At 56.1% G+C, this 15,170-nt stretch overlaps 1 protein-coding gene across 2 annotated transcripts in view; it reads right to left on the bottom strand.

Annotated features, from left to right (window-relative positions):
• The window catches only part of DNAH1 (dynein axonemal heavy chain 1), a 75,156-nt gene that overhangs the window by 15,664 nt on the left and 44,322 nt on the right, over window positions 1-15,170 (bottom strand). For both annotated transcript variants that reach the window (XM_074313060.1, XM_074313059.1), the window contains exons 35-50: window positions 12,886-12,977; window positions 12,537-12,691; window positions 11,222-11,399; window positions 10,218-10,412; window positions 10,009-10,128; window positions 9,587-9,745; window positions 9,339-9,446; window positions 7,983-8,123; window positions 7,686-7,846; window positions 7,084-7,241; window positions 6,579-6,752; window positions 5,750-5,788; window positions 2,893-3,071; window positions 1,599-1,829; window positions 718-914; window positions 104-239 (exon numbers count right to left, since the gene is read on the bottom strand). In XM_074313060.1, coding sequence (XP_074169161.1) covers window positions 104-239; window positions 718-914; window positions 1,599-1,829; window positions 2,893-3,071; window positions 5,750-5,788; window positions 6,579-6,752; window positions 7,084-7,241; window positions 7,686-7,846; window positions 7,983-8,123; window positions 9,339-9,446; window positions 9,587-9,745; window positions 10,009-10,128; window positions 10,218-10,412; window positions 11,222-11,399; window positions 12,537-12,691; window positions 12,886-12,977 — 2,423 coding nt within the window. The remainder of the gene's footprint in view (window positions 1-103; window positions 240-717; window positions 915-1,598; window positions 1,830-2,892; window positions 3,072-5,749; window positions 5,789-6,578; window positions 6,753-7,083; window positions 7,242-7,685; window positions 7,847-7,982; window positions 8,124-9,338; window positions 9,447-9,586; window positions 9,746-10,008; window positions 10,129-10,217; window positions 10,413-11,221; window positions 11,400-12,536; window positions 12,692-12,885; window positions 12,978-15,170) is intronic.

The raw sequence follows: 15,170 nt of genomic DNA, 5'->3' as shown, positions 1-15,170 counted from the left end.
GTCCCTCCCAAGATCCACTCCACTGACAGTGACCTGGGCATAAGGGACTGAGCACCTTCCAGGATGGCCCCCTGGACCTGCCCACTGCCCATGGTGGTGGCACCTGAGTGTCTGAGAACAGGAAGGTGATGGGCAGGTTGTGCAGTCCAGCCTTGAGCAAGACCTTCTTGACATCTTCACGCCACTCAGTCATGCCGTAGTTCTTGGACAGCTCAATCTGGAAGCACTCATACTCGGCCCTGGAGACAGGAATTGGGAAGAGGCCTGACAGGGCTTGGGGCCAAGCGCTGAGGTCCTGGTGGGTGCCCACACCCTACCCCAGCTACCCAGAGTCTTGCTCCCACCCCGGCCAGATCTGCAGACTCTCCAGGCACTGACCTGCTCTCTTGCATCCAGACCTTTGCTCAAGCTGTTCCCTCAGCTTGGAATGCCCTTCCCTTTTATCCTCCCAGCTCTGATTCTGTGAGCAGGCCCATGGCCGCCTCCTCTAGGAACCCCTCCTGGATGCCTGCAGCTACATCCCCTTCCCACAGCAGCACAGGACACTGCTGCTGCCTCTCCTTGGATGCCAGGTCCCATTCCCAGCCCTTCCAGAAGCCCATGGGCTGGGAGAGACTAGCTTGGGGTGGGCCCAGGTTCCCAGCACTGTGGAAAAACATGGATGGAACTGACAGTCTGCCACCGGCCACCCTACCCACCACGCCTGGGGCCCCTCACATGTGCGAAGCGAGCCGTGTGAGCGAGCTGCGGCCACTGCCGCCCACACCCAGCAGGAGCGCGTTGCCCAGTGCCTGGCGCAGGGTGCGGCTAATACGGCAGATGTGGCTCATGGCGTCCATGAAGAGGACCAGCTTCAGCTTGGCTGTGTTGATCTGGTTGTAGTCCTCCATGTACTCCTCGATCACCTGCATCATCTGAGGGGTGGCAAGAACTGGGTCCTCCCTCTGTCCCTGTGCACCTAGACTGCCGACAGGAAGCACTCCCCCCACCATGGCTGGCTCTGCTCCTCTGTGTATGGCAGGGTGTTGGGCCTAAAGAAGCCAGGTCTGCCTGAATGAGGCCTGAAAGTGAGGGTCAGAGCCCTGCTTGCTCCTCTTGGGGCCCACCAGGATGTACTGACCCGGACCCTGGTGGGAGCTCCTCGGAACTAGGAGAGGGTATGTGTGGCGAGAAGCCATCAGGTTACTCCCTCCAGCCACACAGCTCTAAGGCCACTGACCAAGGCCTCTTCCTGCTTCCTTGGGGTGCTGACCCAGACTTGTAGCCCCAGGGGCCCTGCTGGCCCTCCATAAGTGGGACAAGAGCCCCTGAAACCAGCACAGCATGTCCCTGTTCACAGAGCCTGTCTCAGTCGAGCCATAGGCTTATCCTCAAAGATGGGTCAAGCAGGGCCAGGTGTAACAATTTGACAGGTGAGGAAACGGGACTCTGAGGCAAAGGCTAGCCTGAAGTCCCCAAGATGGACTTCTAACCCAGTGTCCTGACCCTCTGGTCATCGCGTGGCGGTCTGTTAGCATAGGCCGCAGAGGGCCTGAGGCCCAGGGATGCAGAATGAAGAGGCCCCCACCAGGGGCAGGGCATCAGCCGGGCCCCCTTACCTTCTTCTTGTTGGTGATGAGCTCGTAAGACTTCACGTCAGAGCCTGGCGACATGAAGTCCCCGTAAAGGATGGGCTGGAAGGGGCAGACCTCGTCGAAGGCCACCTCCCACTCCTCCATGTGGCTTTCTAGGAGCTTGTCGAACCAGCTGCGGTCCTCCTCATTCACCAGGCGGTCACGGAACACGCGGCAGCTCTCATGGTACCACAGTCGCAGCAGCTGCACCTTGTCCTGCAACCACCACAGCGTCAGTGCCTGCCCTTGGCCCTGGGCCACCTCTTGAAGCACCAGGAGTGGGCTGGTGGGCAGAAGCTACAGTTCCCGGGCTTGCTCTCCAACCGAGACCCAGCCAGGGCCATGTGCAGAGGCTGCTGACCGACTGAGGAGTGAGTGCTGCAAAGTGCTGCCTGGGCCTCTCTACCCGCAGCGCTCGGCCCAGATGGCCAAGCTCCTGGGCACCCAGATCCATTAGCTGGTTCTAGAGTCTTCCCTCTAATGGCCCCCATGGTTCCTCAAACTCTGAGCTCAGGAGGAATGCCTGATTCTTTTTACACCTTCCCAATACCCCACATCTAACTACTCAGGAAACTCCACTGATTTGACCCGCAAATCCCCTCTGTCTCTGCTCCCATCTTTGTCTCTGCTGCCACCACCACCCCTGCTTCCCTGCCTGCCCCTGGGTGATTGGACTGCCCTCAGGGAGCCCCCAGGCTCTTCTCTCAACTCCTCTGGCTATAGCTTAACAAGGCCAGGGCAGCTTTGGTCCTATTCACCCTCTCTCCCTGGCTCTGGGCTACACACACACTGACCTGTCCATTCCCCATTCTGCAAACCTGTCCTCCACCCACCCCACTGGCTCCCCATCTCCTTCAGGATGCTGTCCCCTGGGCAGCCCAGAGTCTGCCTGAGCCTGCCTGGCACGTGATACCCTGCTAGACTTCCTGCTCCTGCCTCCTGCGTGCCTTTCATTCCTGGACAGCATCCCATTCACTCTCCCCACAAATCTTCTCAGGGCCTCCCTCAGGAAGCTTCTTTCTCCCTGGCCTGGCCCTGGGTCCCCCTTCTGTGTGGCCCCATTGGGGCCACCATTCTAGGCATGGGTTTGACCTATAAGATGGAGATCAGCTGTACGGAGGCGGGGCTCCTGGGGGCCTGGCTCCTATGTCTCTAGCCCCCTCAAGGCCTGGCCTGATTAAGGCTGGGGAGTGTTTGGACAGGAAGGCCTGAAACTGAGGGGTTGGGGGGGACAGTGAGGGCAGAGTGGACACTGGGGAGGGGTCTGCCAGATCCTCACCTCAACCTTGGCTGGGTTGACCATGAGCATGCCCTGGAAGACCTTGGAGAGGTCCCGCAGGTTGAAGGTGTAGTGGGACTTGGCTGGGGTGGGCAGCAGCTGGGAGGTGATGGTGGAGTACACCATGATGGTCGCTTCCACGAGGGGATCCGTGAAACTGGCAATGTTGGGGGCCCCAGCTGTGGGAATAGGAGTGGGCTTGGGTCACACAGGCGGGCACTCCCTGTGCAGCCTCTGCAGATCCTAGCTCCCTGCCCTTGCTGGTGTCACATTCTACTCCAGATACCCCTTCTTCAGGTGGCATCCTTGGATTTCACCTACTCTTCAGCTACTCTCGGACACCATCTCCTCCACCAAGCCTTCCTGATGCCCCCACCTCAGGGTGAGGAGTCTCCTGCTTTGAGATTCTTATTACTGGCATAGCCTGACCTTGTGTTGCGGCACTGGCATGCATTCATGGAATTGGGGACACTATTGGGGTCAGTGCTGGGCAGGGCAGTCACTGCCTTGCCCTATGGGGCTGTGTCCCAGAACTGAAACATGCCAGCTGTGAGCCATGCATGGGGAGGGTCACATGGTCCACATGGGCTTGGGACTTCACAGTGGACGTGGGGGCCTGAGGATCAGCTGTGACCTTGGAGCTGCTGCAACCTCCAGCACGCCTCTTCACCACGAACATAACCTACTTGCTTGTTCTTTGAAAACTAATTCTTGTTCTTTGAACTACAATTCTGTCAGCAGGACTCTGGGGCAGAGGGAGCTTCCAGAAGTGGAAAAAAGTAAGGATGAGGCAGGCGGGCTCGTGAGCTCCAAAGGGGGCTCTTCCATGTGCTCAGGTGCTGCTCCTGGCCCTGGCCATAGACCTCCTCTCCTCAACAAGCAGACAAGCTTGTGAGAAGACAGACTGTGACAGACCCACAGGCAGTGTGGACAGTAAACAGGTGACAAGGTGCTGAGGAGGGACTGGCAGCAGGAGAGAGTTTGGGGACAGCCAGGTGCGGGGATCTGACACAAAGTCCTCACTGAGGACACGCACTCAAGCAGAAGCCCGAAGAAGTAAGGTGCAGGAAGGCCCAGAACTGGAGAGCGTGTTCCAGAGACTGCGAGGGTGAAGGCCTCGAGGTGGGCATGCCTGGCATGTCAAGGCCTGGCAGGAGGGGGTGAGAACAGGGAGATGATGAAGGGCTGATAGTGTGGCTTTACCTGCCACTGTTGGGGTTTGGGCGCTTGGCTGCATATGAGAGAGAGAGAGAGAGAGGAGGGGAGGGAGGGAGAGAGAGAGAATGTGATCTGCTTTAACATTTGAATGGGTCCCTCTGGGTGCAAGTGGAGGATGGATGGACAGAAAACAGATGGATGGACACAGGGGTGAAGGCAGAAGTGGGGAGACCAGGGAAGGGGCTGCTGCTATGGCCAGGTGAGTGAGGACGGGCAGTGGCTGGAGTGGTGAGCAGCAACGGTGATTTGGGGGAGTTCTAGAGGGACAGCCAGCAGGACCTCCTGACAGACAGATGTAGGTGTGAGAGAAAGAGGAGCCCGGACGATTCCAAGTCTCCGGTCCTGAGTAACAGAAGGACACAGCTGCCATCACCTGAGATAAGAGCAGCACGGGGTGGCGGGGGGTCAGGAGCCTGGTTTGACATGTTCAGTCTGAGATGCCCAGTGGACATCCGAGAGGAGAGGTGGGGGCGGGGGTTCCGGGGAGAGGTCTGGACTGAAGATGTGGACTTGGACCTCATCAGCGTGAAGCTGGGCTTTATCGCTGGGGCGGGATGAGATTGTCTGGGGAGAGTGTGGTTAGAGGGAAAAGAGGCTGGAGAGCAAGCCCCAGTCAGTCTAGCAAGGGGTGCCTAGGGGAAGGAGACCTGGGAGAAGCAAGGGCCAGCTGCTGGGTCAACACTGACGACAGCCAGGGCAGGTAAGGACTGAGAGCTGACCTTTGGTCAGGCCACACAAGGTCACTGGAGATGAGAGCACTCAGTGGAAAGTGGGAGGAGAGAGGAGAGGAAGAGACAACACTTTTCAGGACTTTTGCTGTCAAAGCAAGCAGAGAAGGGGAGTGATGGTCCAGGGTGGGTGGGAGGGGGCCAAGAGAAATCGGGACATGTTCGTACACGGATGTACCGGCCTAGTGGAGGAGGGGCTACTGGTGACGGGGGTGGGGTGGTGGTGGAGCCATGTCTTCAAGCAGACAACAGGGAATGGGATTCAGGCCTAAGAGGAGTACTTGGCTTAACCCCGGAGCAGAGAAGTTGATTTCTCAAAATAGGAGAGAATACAGGGCCCAGGGAGGCCAGCTGCAGGTAAGCTGTGAATGCGGAGGCCTAGAGAGGGCGCTGTCTTCTGATGGCCTCTTTCAACTGATGGGGGAGAAGAGATGGGACGAGGGGTGGGGTCGGAGGTCTGGAGTGGCTGGCAGCCCTTCTGCAATGACCCACCCTGTCTGAAGCTACTACATGTGGGCTGCTCAATCCCAGCAGCAGCTCATCCATGGATCTCACGCTCATGCCTACTCCTTGGAAAGGATGGCTCTTTGGAGCCTCTGCTTCTTCACACAGGGTGGGAGATTGTTGGATTGCTTTGTTCATTCATTTAACTCAAATTTACTTGGCTTCTACTATGGGCCAGACACTAACCCAGGCTCTGAAGGACTGGCAGCTGTAAGAATGGGCAAATGAGCCTAGAGAGGCGGCTGGCTCCAGTGATAACGCAAGGTCCCCACATGAGCCTGAGGATGGTTCACTGTGGCCCCTGGTCCCCAGCCTCAGCCACACCCAACAGGAGCCCAGGGCTCACCCTGGAACCAGCGCTCCCTCCCATCCAGGTCCTCCCAGGCTCTGTCCAGGCCTGTACTTACGCACGGGATCCCGGTAACTTTTTTCTCCAAGAAGTCCATCTAGAGGGTTGAGGAAGACACATGGGGTTCGGAGTTAGGTGTGCCCCTTGCTGTCCACCCTGGCAGGTTGTGCCCAGCTGGGCAGCTCCCAGAGCAGCCACTAAGCCCCCCCCAACCCCTACCGCCCAGAGCAATGTGGCCCCCACCCATAAGCAGGGCGTGTAGGCAAGTCTGGCTTATAGCCCCTGGGTACAGGACAGGCAAAGCCAGAGGAGGGAAGGCCTGACTCCCATCACCCACAACCTAGCACAGTGCCAAGTGGAGTTTACAGGTCAGAGTGTGTGTTAGGTGGGCGGTGGGCTGGGGCGGTGGGGGGAACTCCATCCTGGGGTAGACTTTTTCCCAAGCCCCATGGGGGATTAGGTCCACTTTATTCTATCTATCTTGGTGACTTTTCCTGAGTTCCATAAGTAGCATCCTTCCAACAGAGTATTTGGGCAAGTACTAACAGACACATGGGTACTTATGCAGATAAATGCATATGTGTACATACGTATGTATCATATTCAGCAGTCACCACCTGCCAGGCTTCATGCTAGATACTCTATTTGAAATGTTCTATTTAACCTTCAGAACTTTGGGTGGTAGGCACTAGTATTATCACCCATTTTACAGGTGAAGAAACTGAGGCTCAGAGAGATTCATACATTTGCCAAAGGTAACACAGCTGAGTAAGGAGTGAAGCCAGGTCAGGGGTGCAGCCACCCTACCCCTTCCAGCGGCTGCCCCTCTTACCTGGCCTGGGCTTCTGCCTTTGCCATGGATTCCCCTACTCCTGCCCAATGCTCACCCATCCAACTGCCCAGGATGGTGGAAAAGATGCGCTTCTTGCTGACCTCGTCCATCTCAGTAAAGGACAGGTAATTGAAGTGGCGTGTTAGCCGAGGGGTGATGGCATTCCTGCCTCCTCCTGGGGGGCCCATGGCACAGACAAAGTTGATGTCTACCAGGTTCTTGAAGGCTCCTGGAGTGGGGGCAGGAAGTCAGGAGGGGTCCCTGCCAGGGCTGCAGGGTGACTTTCGTGGGACCTAGGCACTTTTGTCTTATGGGCCTCCTCCTCCATCAAAAAAAGTATTAAAAATTATAACTTACGACAGTATTGACATAGATATATTAATATTACACATTAAAATTTTTCTTTGAGCTAAAAGTTGATTTTCTCCCTGATTTTAAAAGAAATTAAAACATTTCTGTGGACCCCCTAAAAGCGCCGTGGGCCCTAGGCCCTGTGCCTCCCGTGCCCTGCCCTGCACACCCAGCCTGCGCCCCACGGGCCCAGGCCCTCTGGCACGCACCGATGATCTTGCGGTCATACCAGCCGCCGTGGTCCATCCACTGGCGCAGCAGCTCGACAGGTGGCTGGGCACCGTACGTCTCCAAGGCTGGCATGTTCAGGTCATCGATGAAGAAGATGAAGGTGCGCCCCAGGGGTGGCCCAAACACCCCCTTTCTCCTGCGGGGGGGGGGGGGGCGTGTGAGCCCAGCACCCATGAGCCCAGGTCCTCTGGGAACCCTTGCTAACTTCGGCCCCCTCTGAATTGCTTGTCCCTTGTCCCATCCTGAGTGTCCTGGGACATTACACCTGGCTGCCCTAAGTGTGGGCTCCCTCAAGGTGAGTCTTACCTCCCAGGCATACGGATGATAGGCCTCGCCCCAGTGCCCAGCCCAGGGCGGGCACCCATGGGAGGGGTCAGTAGGGACTTCCTGATGGCACAAAGCTCCAGACAGTCTTCAACAGTCTTCAAGGGATCCTAGGGTCCCCCTGGGGGGTTTCTGGCAAACCCAGGAGCATAATTTGGTGGTGGTGGGGGGGGGGAAGGGGAGGTTGATAAGCCAGCAGCTGGTTCACCCAGGCCGGGGGGACACTGGGGCCTAGGAAGGAATGAGGGGTGCTTGCCTTTTGTCCAGCTTGCTGTCGATTAAATCCTGGGTTTGGTTGGCAGAGGTACGGGCGGAGAAGGTGAGGAAGTGGCTGATGTACTCCAGCGGCAGGTTTTTGAGGAGCTTGTCAGAGATGGTGAGGGTCTTCCCCGTGCCTGTTGGCCCGATGCACAGCACCTGGGGGGTGGGGTCATGCAGCTAGAGCTCTCCCACAGGCCCAGTGCACAGTTGGAGCTGTCACACTCTCACAGGCTAGCCACCCCCCGACCTGGGCTCTGGTGTGGGACAAGACAGAACGTGGTGAGGCACTCACGGGCTTATGGCTGGTGATTAGCATGCCCAGCAGGTAGGACATCTGCACGGTGTCCATGGTGGGCACGATGATGTTGCAGTAGTCGGTCTCTGGCATCATGGTGAATGGCGTTGAGGAGTCCATCCACTTCACCCATGCAACCTGGAACCACAGGTGGCTCAGGGGTGGCCTGGAAACCCCTCCCCACCCTACCCCTGGCCAAGTGTACCAAGAGGGCAAAGAGCTACACTTCTGGGCTTTGGTAAGAGGGCCCAGGTGAGGGGCTGCTTCTGGTAGAAATGGGAAACCCCAGGCTCTGCTCTTTGCCTGGGTGTTGGACTCCCAGAACAAACCACCAGGAATGGGGCGCTCTCTGCCCATAGCTGCTTCTAGTGGGAAGCTCCCTAGTGACTGACAGTCCCCGGGTCGCTACATGAAAGAGGTGATCTGGGAATTGGATAACCCAGAAGGCAAAGGTCTTTGCTACTTACTTGCAGGCTACCCAATAGTGTGGGCGCCAGAATCATGGGTGTTGGCACCACCTGGAAGCTCAGAGGCCACCTGGCCTAGCCTCCCCCACAGTCCCCACCTGTATTAATCACTTCACCCACAGCCCTGATCCAGCTTGCAGACCTCCCTTGATGGAGGGGCTCACTATGGTCAAACCAACATGTCCCACTGGGGACAGCTCTGACCATTAGATTCAGATGTACCCTATGAGAGTCCCAGTAGGACCCTGCACAGTGACCATTTCTGCAGGCAGCTCTCTGCCCCTGCCTCCTTCTGGGCTGGGGTCCTGATCCTGGAATGAGGTAAGGATCATGGAGTCCTTGCTGGCTGATAGGAGGGAGGGGGACACTAAGGCAGACCATGGGGACTTTTCCATCCTTGGAGAGCCCAGCCCCTGGGAAAATGGGGCTTTTATTTTATTTTTTAATATTAGTTTCAAGCATACAAAACAACATAATGATTAGACATTTACACCCCTCACAAAGTGATACACTGCCCTCCACCCCCAAGTCTACTAAGTAGAACGGAGGCAGCCAATCCCTGGGTTCAGCATCAACATGGAGGAGGCAGGCGTATGGCTGGGAAGGGAGGTGCTCTGACAGCTCCTAGTCCTAGGTTCAAGTCCAGCTCTGCTCGCACTAGTTGGGTGTGACTGGTCAGAGCCTCACTCTCCCTGTTTGGGAAATGGGCACAGTCATAACCACTCCATGGGTCTGTGAAGATTCATGAGATAATGCACCTAACTCCAGCCTGAGACCTGTGGCCGTCAATATGGCCTCCTCTCTGCAGTCATTATTCATCAAGGAGGACAGCTACCACCCAGTGGGGCCCTCCTGGTCCTGTCCCTCAGGGCAGGCCTGCAGTCACCTGCTTGCCCTCCTCCTCTTCGTCCTCATCTTCATTGGTATTGCTGATGCCAGCATCGTCTAGCCTGTAATCAAACACCAGCCCCTCCTCTGGGAAGTGCATGGTCAGCTGTGAGGAACCAGAGGAAAGTCAGGTTGTGAGGCCTAGCAGTTTGTCCCTGGGGGCCTGGGCCTGGGGGATGGACCCCGAACACCCAGCATTCAGCATCCCAGACCTGGGAGCCCAGCCTGAGGGCTGCCACCTCTCACCTTTTCTGTCTTCATCATGGTCCTGAGCCAATGGCTGAAGCTGATGCGGCTGGCATTGTCCCCTGTGGCGCCCACACTCCAGATCAGGGAGAAGATGAACCAGGGCTCGATCAGCTCTCGGATGCGACTCAGCTTTTCGGGGGGTATTTTCTTGAGGCCCTGGAAACAGAAGGGACAGCATCAGGCTAAGGTAGGAACAGTACTGAGTGGCCTGAGGAAGCTGGCAGGTGGGGGACATCCGCTGGCCTCTGCTGCAGAGTTTTGTGTCTACAGCAGAATGGACGGGGTGTTCCCATGATCCAGGTGAGCCAATCCAATTCTTTCTTCCAGGAGGCTGGATTGGGATTCAGGGCCATCAGGCAGCCCAGGCAAAGAGGAGGGGGCCGGGGAGCAGACACCTAGCCCACTGCTTAGAGCCGCACCTCTTTAGGCAGAAAGGGCTTGAACAAGCAGTCCAGCAGCTTGAGGAGACTCAGTGTCAGGTTGCTGTTGGTTGAGGCGATCACCTCCTTCACGGAGGAACGGACGAAAGCAATGGACTCCTGTAGGGAAGGGGCACCCAGCTCCTGTGGCTCGTCACCACAGCACCCTAGTGCCCCACCCATGCCAGGCACACTGTGGCCTCACTTACCTCCAGGAAGCTGACAAAGAGGGCCTTGAACTGTTCCTCATAGGGCTTGAATAAGGCAGGAAGCCTCTTTAGCCAGCACTCGACAAAGGGCATGAGCCCCAGGATGCTGGGCTCCAGGTACACCATGCCACAGCGGGACACCGTGGCTGGGGAGGCCACTGCCAGGTCCTGCACCTCAAACATCATGGTCATCTCCTGGTGCCAAGGGGAACTGCATGAATGGGCGCAGTGCCATGGGAAGGGGTTGCTCACCCATAGCTCTGGGCAGGCCTTAGGGGCCAGCTGTGAGCCAGGAGCAGTGCTGGGGTAGGGGGGATGCAGGAACCCCTTGGCCCTCAGCTGATAATGTGGCCCTTCCTGGAGCCTGAGGAGGAACATGAGTCAGAAGATCCCTGGCAGAGATGAGGGCATCTGGGGACCCCTAGAGCCCTGGGAGCCGTGTGCTGTGCTCCACAGCCCCGTACCTGTGTACCTGAACACAGGTTCACATTGACCTCCAGGCATTCTCAGAAGGGCTCAAGAGATCAGCTCAGTGCAGACACCACCAACTGCCCTTATGTGCAGGTGATACCCCTCCTCTGAGAACTGTCCCTCACTCAGGCAGGTGTCCCTGTGGCCAGTGTGCCACTTGTTCCCCAGACTCCAGGCACACTGCATGATGGTGACTCAGACAGGGACAACATGGCTGGAAGTGGGCCTAGGAGGCCCAAGGCAGTGTCAGCTGGGAGCAGTGCAGTGGTGTGCTGGCCCTGGGCTCAGCGCATCACAGAAGGTGCGTCTGCTGAAAGGACAGCATGAGCAGCTATGCTGGACATGGCTGAGGTTCGGGAACTTGGGGACAGGGCGGGAGGTTAGGAGCCGGCTCCTAGGTGGGTCGTGGTGACTGACCTGCAGCTGAGGCCCAAGAGGGAGGAGTGGAGGGGGACAAGGTTTGGCCAGCACTCTGTGGCTGTCGGGCCCACCCCGCTGCCCAGGAGAGCAGGCGCGTGGACAGGTGGACGCACCTCTGTGAGCTTGATGATCTCCCCAGAGCTGAGGCACAGCTTCTTGTTGTCGTCCAGGACCGTGTTCATATTCTCAATCCAGACGGCATCCACCGGCCCGTCGAACATGTACCACTTCTTGTTGGTGTCGGAGGTGATGACCCCCATCCGGATGAGGGAGGGGAAAATCCCATCTGTCCTGTAGCCACCAGGGAGGACAGCGTTGTAGGCGCTGGGCAGGCAGGGCGGCAAGCACAGCTGGCTCCCAAGGAAACCTGCTCTGCTTGTTTATTTTTCTTTTTCAATATCTTCATTTAAAAAATGTAATAGGGAAAATAGGATCTTTTTGGTGTAATATGGTGTAATGAAAATGTGTGCTTTTATTCCCTCCCTGCTGAATCCCCACTAATGTTATATTAAAAGAAGATAAAAGATGATATCCTGAAAAGAAAAGGAAGTAAGGGAAGAGGCAACAGCAGAAGTGGAGGTTCACACAGTTCTGGAAAATGGAAAGAGATGGAGAAGAAGGAAATGACCTAGCAGAGAAAGCAGGGCATGGGTCATGACATATATCTAGTTCCTACTGCAAAACCTGGAAGGGCTCAGATTTCGGAGGTACCAAGTGCCAGAGAAGGGGTGGCTAGGGGGTCATTTTCCTGGTCTGACCCCAGCCCCCCATCTGTCTACACAGGAGCCTAGAGTAGGTGTGGGTGAGACCCACACCAGAAATGGAGGAAGCAGGACAGGCCTGCATTCGGAAAGATGGGTGACTCCTTCTCCAGTGCCCATTCCCCACTGGGTTCCCAAAACACTAGAGCTAATCAGACATCCCCAGCAGGAGACTATAGACTACTTTGGTAGGTACAGAACTGCCCCAGAGAAAAGATCCTCAGGTGCTGACATGTGGAGGATCTCCATCCAATTGCCATTCTCCCAGCTCAGCCCCCTTCCCCTAAAATGTACGCCTCAGCCTGGGAGCAGAGGCCCTGAGAGGGACCACCAGCCTCTGCTGGGGCAATGCAGAAGTCAACGTTTACTGAGCACTTTGTGTGTGCCATAACATCCAGGTATCTTCCATGTGTTAAGCTCATTTTCTCCTTACCATAATAATGGTGCCATCATTCCCCACACTTTGCAGATGATGGGACCAAGGCCCAGGGGGTGAGGAAGGTCACTCGGCCAGGAAATGTAGTGGTAGGCAGAGTCCCAGACTTTGGGCTCCAGAGCCTGAGCTTCACACCTTCCTCTGGGCTGGGGGAAGGAGGCGGGCCCTTGGCCCACAGTCTCGAAATCTGGGAGCAGGGCTATTACTGGAGGGGGGTCATGGGCTATTTACCACTCATGGGTAAGCAGGTCAAACTCCCCATACAGCTGACCCATCGTGATGGACTTGGGGTTGAGCACATAGTAGTTGACAGCCTCGTACACGCCGCCGCTGATGGATGGCTGTCCTTTCAGTGACGTCATGGCAGCTGCCAGGATTCTGTAACACTGGGGAGATGGGCACCTGAGAGTGAGCCTCCTGGCCCCCTGGAGAGCTGGCTGTAGTGGGCAGAGGGCCACAGGGGCAGGAGGCGTATTCTAGAGGCCCTGAGGTGCAAATGGGGACTAAGATCCCTGCTGAGGCTGCACCGCCCTCAGGCCCATTGTCTGGGCCCTGAGCTTCCGGGCTTGGCTGCACTTACATTACTCTTGCCAGAGCCTGTGGGCCCAACGAGCATGAGGCCGTGCCGCACCACTGTGGTCTCGTAGAGCTGGATGCACTTGGTCAGGAAGCCTGTGGGGGACATGGCAGGGGAGCCCAGGGGTCAGAGCATGGGCTGGCGTCCTATCTTCTCCACTAGCTTTCTGTGTGACCTTGGGTGGTCATCTTACTCCCTGAGCCTTAGTTTCCTCATCTGTAAAATGAGGCCACATAGGTCCTTATGGGCAGGGGCAGGTGAAGCCCTAAGCGTGGGGCGTGGCACAGAGCAGAAACTCCCTGCTAATGCTCAGCCGTGGTTTCCACCGGGACTATTACTTCCTAACATCCATTGCTCGGGTGGCAGACTGCAGGGGCCTGCTCTGTGTCAGCCGTCCCAGGCCCACAGTCAACTCCAGCCCCAAAGCTACTGCCCAGATGGCTGAGAGCATTGCCCTGAGTAAGTGCTGGCCAAACATTAGGCAAAATCCCAGGGCCAGAAGCTGACGGTCAGTCAGGAGCTTTGACTGACGAAGACCAGGGCTGTAGGGACAGATGCCAGCTGCAGGCAAAAGGCCAGACCCAGATGAGTAGGAAATGAGAAAATCATTTTGGCCCAAGAGTGTGTAGGCAGGGAGCTATAGCACAGCAGGTCGGGGATACTCGCCAAAGGGACGAGGTTTCCTGGCAAAGGCCATGACCCAAGGCCAGGAGGGAGAGAAGAGTTGATGCTCCATTCAACAAGCCTGCTGGAGCTGGGGGGGTGGAGGTGGCAGCAGAGCTGCAGGTAGAAGGAAGAACAATGGAGGGCACAGGGGACAGGCTTGCAGTATGAGCACATCCGGCCTCAGAGGAGGGCCCCACATGGTCAGGCTGGCAGGTGTGACTTCCTGGATGAGAATCCCTCTACTCCCCACCAAAAGGCCCTAGAGCATCTGCAAGGAGGAGAGGGCAGGCGGGTTGGAGCTGAGGGGACAAGAGCTGCTTGGCCACGTGGTAGCAGGGCTGAGACCTCCACCTTCTACCAGGAAAGGGCATGGGGGTCATAGGGAGTCTAATTGAGGGTGGTGTCCTTGGAGCTCTTCCAACTACATGGTGGGCTTTGTAACAAACCAGTTCAGTAAGAGCCCAAACGCTCAATGTGACACAAGGGCTGTCGCTCCACAAGGAGTTTGAGCAAATCCTGCAAATGGGAGCAACACGCTTGGCTTGTGGATGGAGCCCTTGTTCCAAAGAGGGGAGTGTTGGCAGGAGGGAAACGGGGTGGAGGTATGAACAGGCCACAGCTCACCCCAATCATGGCATCAAGTCTAATCATGGACAGGGCAGAGGAGAGCTTCTGTCAGGGAGGAGCAAGGCTCAAGAGGGTCCCAAGTGCTGAGACTGCTTCTCACACAGGGAAGAGGAGCTACAGCAAGAGGTCAGGGGAGGGGATTCCACCTGCTTCCTTACTGTGAAATAATAAGTATATATTGGTCTCTGTCCCTAGTCCTTGATACAGAACTCCTCAAACTCTTGTAAATAAGGATGCAAAGAGAATCTTCTTTTCTAATATTTAGTCTTTGACCCTAGTTTCTGACACAAAGCTCCTAGACCTTTGTAATTTCCTGACTGCTAGTAGGAATTCTTGTTCTAATGAGGCAATTCTTTTTTTTTTTTTTTAATTTACTAGGGTGACAATTGTTAGTAAAATTACATAGACTTCAGGTGTACAATTCTGTATTACATCATCTATAAATCCCACTGTGTGTTCACCACCCAGAGTCAGTTCTCCTTCCATCACCATATATTTGATCCCCCTTACCCTCATCTCCCACCCCCCTCCGCCCTTACACTCTGGTAACCACTAAACTATTGTCTGTGTCTATGAGTTTTTGTTTCTAATGAGGCAATTCTTGATGCTGGGCTCCTGGGAGGGGGTTGGTCATCAGAACAAACATGCTATAATTAGAAGCTTGGAACTTACAGGCCCACCTCACCATTTCCCAGAAAGAGGAGAGGAGCTGGAAATAGAGTTAATAATTGATCATGCCTACATGATGAAGTCTCCATAAAAATCCCAAAAGTACAGCATGTGGAGAGCTTTCAGGTTGGTGAAAACATCCACATGCTAGGAGGGTGACACACCCCAACTCCATGGGGACAGATCTCGCCCTAAATATCTCTCCATCCGCCTGTTCACCTGTATCCTTTATCATATCCTTTATTATATAATACACCAGTAAGCATAAGGGTGTGTTTCCCTGAATTCTGTGAGCTGTTTTAGCTAATGATCAAACCTGAGGAGGG

The sequence above is a fragment of the Rhinolophus sinicus genome, linkage group LG10 (assembly GCF_036562045.2).
Source record: "Rhinolophus sinicus isolate RSC01 linkage group LG10, ASM3656204v1, whole genome shotgun sequence".
Lineage (NCBI taxonomy): Eukaryota > Metazoa > Chordata > Mammalia > Chiroptera > Rhinolophidae > Rhinolophus > Rhinolophus sinicus.
This window is presented reverse-complemented; position numbering and strand designations above follow the sequence as displayed.